Raw genomic sequence first — 12978 nt, forward strand, 5'->3', positions numbered from 1 at the left:
TAGCTAAGCCACTAGTCTTGGCACCAGGAGGGTTCTTTGATTCCAAATGGTTCTCAGATTTTGTTCACAAAGCACCTCAGTCTGTTCAAGTACTCACTCACCACATATATAACCTTGGTCCAGGTAATGTAGAAAAACTAAATCAAAGTGCTTACAAAGCACTTCCTTCCCATTTAGTTTCTGGCTATTGAACTTATTGAATGACACTTGCCTTTCTCCCTTTTGATCATATGATTTAAGGTAGTGCAACAGATCTTGTCGACAAGATTCTCAATCCATCTGTTCTTGATGGTATTTCCAAAACCTTCAGTGACTTACAGATGCTAGTTAAGAGTTCGCATACTTCAGCTGTGGCATGGGTTGGTGAATCAGGAGGGGCTTACAACAGTGGTCACAATCTGGTTACAAGTGCATTTGTATTCAGTTTCTGGTAACAAAGTTGATCTCAACTGTTTCTTCTACTTGAGCAGCTTCTACAGTACTTTCTTAACAGTTTGATGTATGAAAAATTTATGCGTGTGTTCACCAACCATCAGGTACCTGGACCAGCTTGGGATGTCAGCATCTTATGATACCAAAACATATTGCAGACAAACACTCATTGGTGGAAATTATGGCCTCCTTGACATCAATACCTTTAAACCAAATCCTGATTATTACAGGTTAGTCCATATCATGAAGACCAACACTAGTCTTCTTGATCTACTTTCCAAAGAAAAAAAACCTGACTGCTTTGACATATGTACGGTCTTTACAGTGCTCTTCTTTGGCAACGACTAATGGGAAACAATGTTCTCTCAACAAGCTTCTCCGGGACAAAGAAACTGCGCACTTATGCTCATTGTTCCAAGAAAACAGTAAGTACTAAAACTGCACATAATTCAGTTTCTTGCAGATGTTATGTTGCCAGACTATTGATCATGATCATTGAATATGTAATCTTGTTTGAGCACATCTATTCTAGAAAAATTACGTTTGAGGTGCAATGAGATAATCTATTCAACTTTCTTCTTTGAACAATGCAGCAAGGAATCACAGTGCTGCTCATCAACCTAGGTAACACGACAGTTCAAGTTGATGTTTCAACTAAAAATGGTGGCAGCCGCAGTACCTTGAATTTCAAAGAAGGCCTAAAAGATTCTAAAGCAACCAAGAACGATGTCAGAGAAGAATACCACATAACAGCTAAAGATGGGGACTTGCTCAGCCGAGTAATACTTCTGAATGGGAAAGAACTAACTGTAAATTCAGCAGGGCAAATCCCAAGCTTGGAGCCAATGATAGTAGAAATATCAGATCCCACATCTGTGGCACCTTTCTCTATTGTATTTGTTCACATTCCCAACATAACTGTACCTGCTTGTAAATAGACAGAGTTCCTTCTTCTTTGTGAATTATGACCAAAGATTGACAACAAATTTCACTAGTCTTTGGTCACAATTCACAAGAAAAGGAACGACTAATTTACAAGAGCTCTCTTTGAAAGCAAAGCTCTGTGTGACCAAGATAACTAGGTAATTCTTAATAAAAACTTGGGTGAGAAAATAAGAAAATGCGGTAAATACTCAATACTGAGAAACTCATAATAGGCTCCAGTCCAACATAGTTTCGGTCCAATCACTCATTCATATGCCACACTTGAGGAATAGAACTCAGGGATAAAAAGTCAGTACTGCCCCCATGATAATACGTATCCGGCTGTAATGACGCGTATCGGGCCATATCCAGCCGTTTCTGAGAACAAATTCTTAATCTAAAAGACACCGGTTACGCGATGGTATGGCCGGAAACGGCCGTATACAGCGGAAAATCACGTCCGGATATGTATCTGTAAATAAATTACATCGTGGGGCAGTAATGACTTTCCATCCCTCGTAAGTTCTATGACTTCTATCCTGTTCTCTGCTATCCTCAAGAGGAACGTAGCCAGCAGCAAATATGGGCACTCTGCTCAAGTGCTACAGACCCTCTTCTCTCTCCATCTCGGAATGCACCGTTTCACCAACCTCAAACGGAGAATCCGTTGCCTCAGCGCCACGACTAATTCAACCAATTCTGTTGCCGGCGAATCGGAGATGCCGGCGTCGTCGTCGGAGCTCTGGCTGCACAACACAATGAGCAGGAAGAAGGAGCTGTTTAAGCCCAAAGTTGAAGGCAGAGTCGGCATGTATGTGTGTGGCGTTACGGCTTACGATCTCAGGCATATTGGCCACGCTCGCGTCTACGTCACTTTCGACGTTCTCTACAGGTCCTTCTTCTTCTTCCTCTCTCGCATTTTATTTGTTTCAATTCGAATTCGAATTAGGTTTCGGTTTCTGATTTGAGACTCTTTGTTTTTGAGAAATAGGCAGATATCTTAGGCATTTGGGATATGAGGTCACCTATGTTCGAAATTTCACAGACGTTGATGACAAAGTGAGTTCTTATAGTTAAATGCAAATTTTCGAGTGTTTTTGATTTCATGTGTTGCGAAAAGTTGGGAATTTGGTTGTTAGTTAAGCATGTTGATAGAGGTGGATGGATGAGTGTTGGAAAATGTGGTTATTAGCTCGTATTATTCAATTCCTGAACTCCTAATACCTCTATTAGCTTCTAGGTTTCTCATCTCTGGTTAGTGTTTGTTGTCGAACTCGACAAACATTTATGCTACAGATTCTGCAGCAGCTGAAAGAAAAAGCCTTGAAGCGTGCAAAATTAACAGAAGATCAAGTATTGCAGAAAATCGAGGAAAGAAATTCAGCAAGTAAGAACAAAGAGTATGAAAAATCAGATACAATAAGGAAATTCAGCTGCTGTTGGAATCAATCTTATGGACAACCCAGATGGGACAACATGGAGACCAGCTGTACCTCTTGCAATTCAACAGCAGCTGCAGGTGGCATCTTCTTGATTGGCTTCTGGTCAATATACGGTACAGATTAGGTCTACAATCTCTTCACAAAGGATTCGAAAAAAAATAGGATTGTTCACGGTTGTGAATTCTTGTTCAGGTGTGATAGCGGTAGGGAGAAATTTTTTTATAGCGTTTGATTAAGTTTTGGCAGCCATCTGTAGTTCCAATTCAATACTGTGAATTTCTTAGACGTCTGGACTTGCAAAAATGGGACTCCTACATGACCAGTCTTGGAGACTTGGCAAGCAATACGTAATACAATATTACAGTACACCAAGTAAAATGAGAAGCTTTAATATCATTGATCATTCAGATTTACATTATAACCAGTAGTGTTGTCAACTATCACTCTCTCGCATTAAACAGCTCTCAGCCTCACCCGCTGCAGAGCGCAGCTTGCCCAACTATCACTATTCACTAATAAAAGAGAAGAAGAGGAGAAAACTCCACGACCTCCAGAAAAGAATGATATTGCAAATCCTTTGTAGCCTTCACAGCACCCCAGCTCAACGTATATGTGGATGTCATCCGAATGTTGTTCTGGTAGTTCACGCATCTGACTGAACAACCGCTTGTGTTTCCCTTCTCACGAAAGATCTTATCCCCCTTCATCAAGCTAATGAACAAACCTTGTCTGGAAAATTAGAAATCAAAGAAAAATGACAATCATCAACACACAAGTTGCATCAACGAAGCCAAGGATAACCAGAAAACAATGTTAAGCCACTTAAAACAGCACCCTGCTTTCCGGGCATTCTCGACATTCAAGCTAGAAGACCCAAGACAAGATATTTCAAAATTTTCTTTTCGGTTCTTTTAGCAAAAATTAAGCTTAGGATTTACCTTGTCTAATGCTACTACAGCAAAGACGGTTGTCATCAATATAAGTCGCTTGGATACCCATCATCCATGAACCCACTGATACATCATCATGGGCATAAGTCTTCAAAGATGCACTGCAAATGAAGAGTAAACTGAAATGTGATCCATTTTTTTAACAGGTATAATTTTGTTAACTAAGTTCGTGAAATTTTGTTCATTAAGAGGTAATCAGATCATGCAACTGAATTTACAAAACAGCTTATACTACAAAGACATCTTATAATGATTTAGGTTCTGACAATTCAATGAAAGATCTGTTTCATGTAATTTGTGACTTTACAAAGAAATTTACACCTCAGATAGATACTAGATAGATACCGAATGTGTACAGAAAAAAAAAAAAAAAAAATAACAATCTTACTGCAAACTTATAAGCTAGGTACCATTCAATGTAACCACTTAAGAGTTTTCACTTATCATGGAGCAATACAACCCAAGCAACAAACTACTTTGATAACTTGTAAGAAACTATATCCAAAAGATAGCTATTTTCCCCAGCTCTAGCTTAGAACACACCTGTTTACGTTTATGTACTGAGCCAAGTTCTTGGATAGTATGAAGAGTGAAGTACCAGCATGTCGGAAGTACCTGAAATGGGCACGAGGTGATTTGAATTATACGACAACGTCAATTCAGCCAGTTATAATATCTTGCACTTGTGACTACCTGAACTTGATATGTAGAAAATCTCAAAACCACCTAAATAGAATTTAGAAAATAACTAAAAGTAGCTAATTTTAAAATTATCCTTTTATCTGGCACTGAAGCTCATAAGTCATAATGTTCCAATCCTACAAACACACATACTCTCTTTCTCTCTATCTGTACATCTATCCATGGCATACATAGAACATACACAGACACACAAAAAGGATCTACTGAGCAGTAGCCATTACTTATTTTTCTATCATCAGGACAAAAACACTAAAAACACCTCCCTATCTTGATCGATTACTACAGATGGAGTGTGTTTGTGGGTGCACAACTGAATCAACACAGACATCAGGTATTCAAAACCCCATTACACAGACATCAGGTATTCAACACAGACACAGACATAGGATTGATCCACTTACGATTTCTGATCCCCAAATTTCCACCAGTCAGGTTCATACCAAGGCTTTCCCCTGCAAATCAAAACATTTTCTGTGCTCAAAAGCTGCAATTTATATTCTGTATAAACAATCAACCTCCACAAGAGTAGAATACAATAAAGTTGCACAAAGGTATAGGGATAGAAAAGTACATACTCTTCAGCAATGACATCTCCTGACTTCATACAACCAATATAAGCACTGGCTTGACCACGACGTTTTTCAAGAAGTCCAATTAGCCCCTCTGTGGTAGGTGAGAAAAGTCTTAAATGATATGTGAAAAATGTTCTGAATAGGGTGGAACCTAAGCTTAATATTTCTCACAAATTATAGAAACTGAAAATTTACCAAGGTCAAGATCAATATTGTCATCAACTTTTACATAAAATTCAGCATCCCAATTTCGAACTGCAGTACTGAAGAAGAACTTTGCTTTTTTAGGCATCTCTTCTTGAGCCTCCTCATGACCTTCCTAATATAATAATTAGACATATTAGACTATATATTATAGAAATAATAGATACAAGTCATAATTATATAAGAGGCAACCAACTTTTAAAAGAAAAAAAAAAATTATCCAGCTAAAATTACCTCAAGTATTGTCCCCACACCAGAAACTATAAAAATGTATATGTTTTATTTATGCAGTATAACAAAAGGCTTATCACAACATTTGTATATCCAAAAAGGTTATTGTAATCCCTAATTAATATTGTTCAAAATTCAAATTTTTATTACTTGTCTTGTCATTATATAGCAACTCTATGGCTCCCATTATACTTGTATGATAGTAACACCAAGACTTATTGCTTACAAGAATCAAGAAATCCTGTGTCGCTTGACTTTCCTGATCAATATTGCGGTCTAAGCTATCGCCTTTATTGGGGCTGCAATTCACAATTAATCGAATGATAAGAAGAACATCCCATAACAACTATCACAGTTCAGCCAGACCAAATAAAACATAAATATGAACCAAAATAGTAAATAGTACTACTACTGGGGATAAAGACATAAAGTGCGAGACAAACCTCCGACCAATCACAAAACGTATGACTACTCCTCTTTCCTCAAGTTTTCTCAAAGCATCAACTGCAAAGGTCAATAGGAATATATAATATATTGTTAGTAAAGAAAAGGTACAAATGTTCTTAATGTTAACTAGTCATTACTGATAATTCATGGAACTAGACATCCTATACAGCACATTCTCTTTATCAGATTCATCTTATGTATGAAACATAATAGCACAAGGATGAAAGTGACTTGATCTTAACCAGTGTGCATTGAAACCTAACTCGTAATCCTAACACCAGGAGTTCATCCCATTGTTGACATGCCAACATAACTTGTAATCCTAACCTCTATCAGAGAAAGAACAAAATGTAAACTTTCATAGGAACTCCTAACTGACCTTTAGGCATCCAAGACCCTCTAAACCCATTTCGCTTCAATCGGCTACCAAATCCAGTATAAACTCCAATAACAGCAAGAAATGGACCAGAAGAAGACACCTTTTGCTGCAAATTGTTCTTGAGGTAGCCTTGACTCTTGGCCAACGTCAAGTCCATCTCAGCTTCAACAATCCTCCTCTCCAAATCTCTAATAAATCATCACTATCATCACCAAAACAAACACTATAAATTCCGAAAACGAAAAATTTAAGCACATACTTGCATCCAAGGACTGCTAGCTTATCTTCAACTGAAAGCACCATAGGTCTCTGCAAACACAAATTCATCACAATTTAAACAAAAATGCAGTCAATTTTCGCCATTTTCAGTTTTTAAAGCTCGAAATCGAGAGGTTGGAGATGAAACCTGGGCTAAGTTCTTGTTGAGAAGATTAGCTAGGACTGTTCTGTTCTCCGCATCTTGCCACAACCTGCATAAAGTTTCCAGCTCCATGAAAATCAAGCATCACATCGATCGGGAAAGTGAACCGGATCAAGGAAAAAGCTCAGGGAGAGAGAGGAAAGGAGGACGTACCGGCCGGCGACGTAGAGCCAAGCGACGCAGGAGAAGAAGGCGAGGAAGATGGAGGGCTTGGAAGTTTGAGTAGGCTTCGATCTCGATCGTCTATCGGATTTCAACGTCGTCGTCGGTAAGCTTTCCATTTCGGTTATCAGAAACAAACAGAGAGAGAGAGAGAGAGCGCAATATGGACAAGATTGGATGTATTTGAGGGGTGGAATTAACAAGTTAACAAATGGGATTGAGCTGAAGATGGTAGGAAATCAGACTCAGAGACGACTGGAAAGCTTTGAGAATGGAGAAAGCGAACGACTGGGAGTTCTTGTGTCTCAGGCCCAGCCCATCTGAGAAATGATGAGGGAGAGAAAATAATAACAGTAATGTCCATCCGGTCAATAACTGACTAAAACAAGGATCGTCGAAATCATAAATTTAAATCTTTGTTTATTTTTTGGTTTGCGGAAAGAAAATATTCGGAAAGGTCTATGACATTGACATTCAATTCCAAGACACTGCTTACAATTCCATATGGTTTGCGGAAAGAAAGTATTAGTAAAAAAAAAACTCAACATCCGTGATCGAGAAAGCAAATGACTTTCATTGATATAAGAAAATAAAGGAGAAAATAGTTTCTTCTGAAATCCTAAGGATAACATCCTCTAATTCTATTGCATTAATTACAAGTTTGTTTAAACAACTTACTTGATACTCAGATAATTTTCCTCATGTGACCAAACATCAGAATAAGGTATCGGTGAATTCATTTTCATTTTACTTCTCTTTTCATTGGACAAAAGAAGAAATTATTTCCTTTCTATGAACCAAAATAGACCAAGATTGGACAATTCCTTCAATTTTTTTTTATAACAATTTGAACCTTCAAAAAATATTGCTTCAGAAGTCATGAAATTGATTCTCATGAGCAGAGGCGGATGCAGAGAGATCCGTAAGTGGGGGCAAAAAAACTGAGGAAGTAAGGAACCTCTAGAAACAGCTCACTGTCCATTTCTTCTTCCTCTCCAATCTTCAATTATTAGTCACAGATCTAGGTAAGCCATAGAGCAAATTCATGACTCGGGGCAAATTCGACTAAACATTAGACATACATATAAAGCTGTTGGGCATAAAAGGAAATTCACTGGGGGCAACAACCCCCACTCGACCCCCTCTGCATCCGTCATTGCCCATGAGGTAATATGTTTCACATCTATAGGCAGTAAAGAGTTAGAGAAACGTAGAAATCAAGCTAACACTAATATACCAATACAGAAACAAAAAAGTATTGTCAGCGTGATGTTAACATCACGTTTCTTAGCTTCAAAGAATAATAATTCTACAACAGCAGGTTAGTATCTATGGAATTTTGCTGGAATAAAACAAAACCCTTGTGGGCATAATGGTACACAACATCTCCGCTCCTGAAGTGCTCCATCTGCAGAGAGGGTTGTGGATTTCTAATTGTTTTAATTCCTCGCAGCAGCACCAGGTAACATGCTTGCTAGTCCTCCGTTTCCCATTGCTTCTTGAGTTCGCCTCATTTCTTCGGGATCTGTTGCATAAAGGACTGTATAAGTATATGATCATATAGCATCCAACAAACTGTGAGCAAAAATGGGGAATGCGCAAGCATTATGAGGCAAGAGAATGTGATGCATATACAAGTATGGGGAGGACTAAAGTGCATGATCTAAGACATAAAACTGCAAACCGACCCAAACAGAGAAGTGAAATGTAGCAGTCAAAGCCATCTAAGAAACAAGGAAGAAGCTCACAGCATTTAAAAAACGTTTACGAGTATGAAATAATCTATATAGATTTTCAGTATTATATTAGTGAACGGAAATGGAAGAACAATTAAGCTAGTAACTGTCACTGAAAAATGTATCTGTATCGGGGGTACATCTCATACAAAACAAGGTATAATGCAATACTAGTTATCCCATCTTTGACAAGTCAAGATCAAAAAACTTATGAAGGCAAGAAAATATGCTATCAGGGCCAGACTCAGCCCTGCAAAATCTCACGAGAGAATAAGCATGCCAGTACCCATGGAGTCATTTTGACAAGATGATATCTAAGTCTCAAGCCCATAACAAAATATAGAAAACAGTAGCGAGCAGAGAATACTTACCCATGTTCTCCATTAGTTTGGGCATCAAAAACACAACCACCACCATAAATCCAACCATCAAACCCATTGGACTCTTTACAATAGACATAATGTTGAAGGGTTCCCTTATCTGTAATTAGATCAAGATAACATGGGGTGAAAAATCCATGATGATGAGAAATAGTGAACTTATTCTGTTGATTGAGAAAAGACTTTATTTAAACCAACCTCATAATATTGTTCCTCTCTAAGTGGCTCTAAAACAAATGTAAGGAGACCCCTCCTATTCTCAGTCAGTGCTGCCTGAACCTTGCCTGGGTTTCTAGCACTAACATCAACTCGGACCTAAACATTTTAGTGAAAAGTCCCATCAGTGATCATTTCTTTTTTATTAGTACAAACGGAAAGGTATTTCATACATAAGGAGTCTTACCGGAGAAAAGAAATAACCTATTGCAGACACTTCAATTAGATGAGTCCCCGCAGGTACATTATGGCTTTAAGAGAACAAGTTAAGGATCCGCTGTATGCTAAAATTAGCATTTCACACTAAATATGAAATTTTAACACACACTCATGTAAATAGTATCAAAGTCAACATATCAAAGATAGATTTAGGATACAATGAGAAAACCCCGTCAGGCCTCAGATAGGTAACTCTTTGGCCACCATTTAGTATGACTTTGATGTTTGATATTTTTCCATGAAGACCAAACCCTTTCACCCCTAGACCTGCAGAGCAAATTCAACAATAACGGATATAAGCTGCAACATACAAAAGTTTACCGTAAGGAGATTTACAATGAGATGCAACCATAGAAAACCTTTCACTTGGGTCACAAAGAATAGGAAATCATTAATAACTTTGGAGGGTAATCCTACAGGCGATTGCAGTGTCGTACAGGGTAATCCTACAAACCCTCTCAAAGAAAATAACCTAATATTAATGATCGCTGTGTGGAAGGTAATCCTACAAGTCAAAGCCTATCTTCCTTCACCATAGCGTATGAGCATGCCAAACAACAACCTAAACGTAATTTAGGTCATCTTATGGAATCTCAAAGCTTTTAATCCGATCAATAAAACCACAAAACCAGCCCTAATCAGGTTTAAGCCACTCAAAGCAAACATCTAGCTCAACTCAATTCAACTTGATATATGAAGTCACTGATTAAATCGTTAACCAAAACAGAATCCAAGATCAGGAATTTGAAACAAAAGCAGTGGGAATTGGAAAAACATACTTGGGATCTTGACTTGGCCACTAATAAGGTAGCCATCAGCAGCCGACCTGCAAACAAAGCAATTCGATTCAAAACAAGGAAGCTTTAAAATCATGAAAGACAGTTTGTTTGTTTTGCAATCTTACCCCGCAGATACTAGCGAGGGAGAGATGATGATGAAGCAAAACGGAAGGAGAAGCAAGAAAAGGACGGGTTTGGATCGGCAGCTCCACCCCATAACTACCTACAGCAACGACGAGAGAGAGTAGAGAGAGCTTTCTGCGACAGTTTCAGAGCGAAAGAAAGAGAGTTTGTTTTGTAAACGATTGATCTGATGTTACGCACTTTTGCTATATTTGGTGTGGCCGCCCAATCAGCTGTGGGTTCACTCTTCTGATTCTGCTCTGATTGGAATCCCCGAATTCTCAGGAGTCCTGAAATGCCCTGTGCTCTACTTTCTTTTCTTTGGTATTTACTTTTTTACAACAGTAAATAACAAATAAATACAGTAATAACAAATTTTAGTTATGAAATAACATTATGAAATAATTAGCAATAATTATGAAATTTAACTATTGATATAAGAATTTGGCTCCAGCCGTTATAACTATGTGTAAGTTAAGTAATATTTTTAACGAATTATAAACTGACACGTGAAGAAAAAAAAGAGGGAAAATATAGGTATTCATTTAGCAATTCATAGCTTAGGTGACAAATTTATCAATTTTGTTTAGTAATCCTTAAATTTAACAACCATCTAGATATACTGTTAGAGCTCCTATTCATCCGAAAAGTTGACAAATTTTTTTTTAAAAAAAATTGATTTAACAATACTATTGGAGATGCACTAATTCCCTAGTTAATATGGAGATTGGTAAACAACATGGTATAAAAGAATTTCGGTATTTTCGTTTTGCAAATACAACTATACACAACTTCAGCCAAAGTTTGTTTACAATTTCGGATTTTGAAGATTTATTTGCGAAGGTTAAGCTCAAAATGCTGTCATCCCAAGTACATCCTTCACAGTTTGCAGTAAAGGCACGTTTACTAATCCCTAATGGGATTGGGAAGGAATAGGATTAAAAAGGAATGGGAGAGAGGAGGAATAGGAGAGAGGAGGAGTGATTCCTATGGATGTGTTTACTTGTCATCCGAAATCGGAATTATTACCAAGATTGATTCTCATTCATGTGTTTACTAAAATACAATAATCGGAATCATGATAAGCCTAATTACAAAAACACCCTTAAATATACCTAAACATCTGATTTTGTCAAATACAAATACAAGAGCCGATAAGTTTCTACAGGGGCTTGAAAACTTAAGAGGGCCAACCTTTGGACTGACACGCAGAGCAGAGTAGAGAGACGGCTTGACTTTTGCAAGGATGAGGCTTTGATAAGTAGGGTTTTCAGTTAGGGCAATTTTGGATTAACAATAACTCACCAAGGACAGTTTGGGAATGAAAAATTCATTCACCCATATTCAGTAATCAATACCAACTCCCCCTTACCGGAATGAGAAGGGGGGATTCAATCCTGATTTTGTGTGCGGGACCCACATAGTTTGCATTCCCTCTTGGTTGGTAAACGTCCAAAGTGAAGGAGAAAGGGAATCAATCCCCAATGAGTGATTCCTTTTGAGGATTAGTAAACGTGCCCTAATTCAATTCAATGGGAGAAGCGTTGACACGTGAAATGAGATTTTTTTACTTTTAAGTCACAAAGGTTCATTACAACACAGAAGCTGATGATCATTGTGAAAAAAAGGAAAAACCCTCACGCCCAGAGTTGATTTACAGAAACAAGGTATGATGTATGGTACAACATTTAGGAACTTTTTTCTTCTTCACAGATTGAGCAAGCTTCAAACATCTGATCAGAATGGCAGTGAGGAAAATGGCCCCCATCAAAGAATTAGGTTTTCAAAACTGAGAAAGTAGGGTTTAGCAAGATGCTACAATCCCAACTTCTTTGAGAACCAGTCTGAAAGATTAGCTATTACAAATCCTGCAAATACCTACAAAATACCAACAGAGCATCACAAACAGTTCACAGATGCAACATGACATGAGTTACAACATACATATATTACACTAAATCAGATGCTAAGCTAATGTACTAGAAGTCTAGAACTATAGATATTATGCTCATTGTTGATGGTATGTTACCTGTACAGAGCCAAGGATGTAAACTGCTGAATAATGACGACCATGGATGAACATGTCAGCCACCATAGCTAGGGGGATGGTGAGTGACATGCCCAAAGTGGCCACCAGTGGAGTTGTCCACACAACACATAGTGCCCTGTAAAAAAAGTGGAAGTTTAAACCGTGAAGAAAGCAGAAGGTCATTGCATGAAGTACAGACTGAAGAAAGGATTGTTAAGCATACCAAAAGTAGTCAGAAAGTACACTTCCAACAAAGCCATTTGCAATAACAAGTTCATCCAGTCTAGCAGAGTGAGGAATCATGAACTTCGGTTCAATGCCCATTGCTGTCAATGGTAAAACTGGGGAAACACAAAAACAAAAGAGACCAATATGAATAGGGAACACAGGAAAACAATTAAGTAATTAAGAACTCTCTTTGCGAGAAACCTAACTAATACTTACCCAGCCACCATAATGCTACAAGCGTAAACAGTCCAATATATCCAAACAACTTTTGCACGTCAGCCTTCTCTCCTCCTTCACCACCAAATTTCTTAAGAAGAACTGCATTAACAAAGTAGTAAAATTAAAAGTTGTTTAAAACAAAAATACAAAGAACCAAGAACATTTGAAGCAACAATATATATA

The 12978-nt window shown here is 37.9% G+C and overlaps 5 protein-coding genes across 5 annotated transcripts in view; 2 read left to right on the forward strand and 3 right to left on the reverse strand.

Annotated features, from left to right (window-relative positions):
- LOC101292576 (heparanase-like protein 3-like) overlaps positions 1-1370 on the forward strand; it is a 3265-nt gene extending 1895 nt beyond the window's left edge. The window contains exons 2-6 of the mRNA XM_004292926.1: positions 4-123; positions 241-430; positions 537-662; positions 758-857; positions 1026-1370. Coding sequence (XP_004292974.1) covers positions 4-123; positions 241-430; positions 537-662; positions 758-857; positions 1026-1370 — 881 coding nt within the window. The remainder of the gene's footprint in view (positions 1-3; positions 124-240; positions 431-536; positions 663-757; positions 858-1025) is intronic.
- Positions 1371-1926: 556 nt separating this feature from the next.
- LOC101304536 (cysteine--tRNA ligase-like) lies at positions 1927-3085 on the forward strand. The gene is made up of 3 exons (XM_004291386.1): positions 1927-2248; positions 2348-2415; positions 2653-3085. Exons 1-3 carry the CDS (start codon positions 2170-2172, stop codon positions 2920-2922), a joined length of 417 nt encoding a protein of 138 aa, XP_004291434.1. The 5' UTR covers positions 1927-2169; the 3' UTR covers positions 2923-3085.
- Positions 3086-3092: 7 nt separating this feature from the next.
- Positions 3093-7184, reverse strand: LOC101304832 (probable beta-1,3-galactosyltransferase 10-like). The gene is made up of 12 exons (XM_004291387.1): positions 6858-7184; positions 6690-6753; positions 6543-6592; positions 6284-6471; positions 5901-5961; positions 5684-5756; positions 5218-5341; positions 5026-5113; positions 4852-4902; positions 4292-4363; positions 3737-3849; positions 3093-3527 (listed from the first exon to the last, which is right to left on the reverse strand). Exons 1-12 carry the CDS (start codon positions 6983-6985, stop codon positions 3505-3507), a joined length of 1035 nt encoding a protein of 344 aa, XP_004291435.1. The 5' UTR covers positions 6986-7184; the 3' UTR covers positions 3093-3504.
- A 744-nt stretch (positions 7185-7928) lies between these two features.
- Positions 7929-10618, reverse strand: LOC101305134 (ER membrane protein complex subunit 7 homolog). Its single transcript, XM_004291388.1, has 7 exons — positions 10322-10618; positions 10197-10243; positions 9576-9684; positions 9386-9449; positions 9181-9297; positions 8974-9082; positions 7929-8391 (listed from the first exon to the last, which is right to left on the reverse strand). The coding sequence occupies exons 1-7, from the start codon at positions 10411-10413 to the stop codon at positions 8306-8308; spliced, it is 624 nt and encodes a 207-aa protein (XP_004291436.1). The 5' UTR covers positions 10414-10618; the 3' UTR covers positions 7929-8305.
- Positions 10619-11865: 1247 nt separating this feature from the next.
- Positions 11866-12978, reverse strand: part of LOC101305430 (uncharacterized vacuolar membrane protein YML018C-like) — a 3765-nt gene continuing 2652 nt past the window's right edge. The window contains exons 5-8 of the mRNA XM_004291389.1: positions 12793-12894; positions 12572-12689; positions 12349-12484; positions 11866-12197 (exon numbers count right to left, since the gene is read on the reverse strand). Coding sequence (XP_004291437.1) covers positions 12135-12197; positions 12349-12484; positions 12572-12689; positions 12793-12894 — 419 coding nt within the window. The 3' untranslated portion in view covers positions 11866-12134. The remainder of the gene's footprint in view (positions 12198-12348; positions 12485-12571; positions 12690-12792; positions 12895-12978) is intronic.

The sequence above is a fragment of the Fragaria vesca genome, linkage group LG2, assembly GCF_000184155.1.
Source record: "Fragaria vesca subsp. vesca linkage group LG2, FraVesHawaii_1.0, whole genome shotgun sequence".
Lineage (NCBI taxonomy): Eukaryota > Viridiplantae > Streptophyta > Magnoliopsida > Rosales > Rosaceae > Fragaria > Fragaria vesca.

Coding starts and splice junctions, on each gene's coding strand:
- LOC101304536 (XM_004291386.1), top strand. CDS start 2,170: ATGTGTGTGGCGTTACGGCTTACGATCTCAGGCATATTGGCCACGCTC. Junction 2,249..2,347: donor ACTTTCGACGTTCTCTACAG/GTCCTTCTTCTT, acceptor TTTGAGAAATAG/GCAGATATCTTAGGCATTTG. Junction 2,416..2,652: donor TCACAGACGTTGATGACAAA/GTGAGTTCTTAT, acceptor TTTATGCTACAG/ATTCTGCAGCAGCTGAAAGA.
- LOC101304832 (XM_004291387.1), bottom strand. CDS start 6,985: ATGGAAAGCTTACCGACGACGACGTTGAAATCCGATAGACGATCGAGA. Junction 5,962..6,283: donor AGGGTCTTGGATGCCTAAAG/GTCAGTTAGGAG, acceptor TGACCTTTGCAG/TTGATGCTTTGAGAAAACTT. Junction 5,114..5,217: donor CAATATTGATCTTGACCTTG/GTAAATTTTCAG, acceptor CACCTACCACAG/AGGGGCTAATTGGACTTCTT.
- LOC101305134 (XM_004291388.1), bottom strand. CDS start 10,413: ATGGGGTGGAGCTGCCGATCCAAACCCGTCCTTTTCTTGCTTCTCCTT. Junction 9,298..9,385: donor TAGGTTATTTCTTTTCTCCG/GTAAGACTCCTT, acceptor TAAAATGTTTAG/GTCCGAGTTGATGTTAGTGC. Junction 9,083..9,180: donor GAGAGGAACAATATTATGAG/GTTGGTTTAAAT, acceptor ATCTAATTACAG/ATAAGGGAACCCTTCAACAT.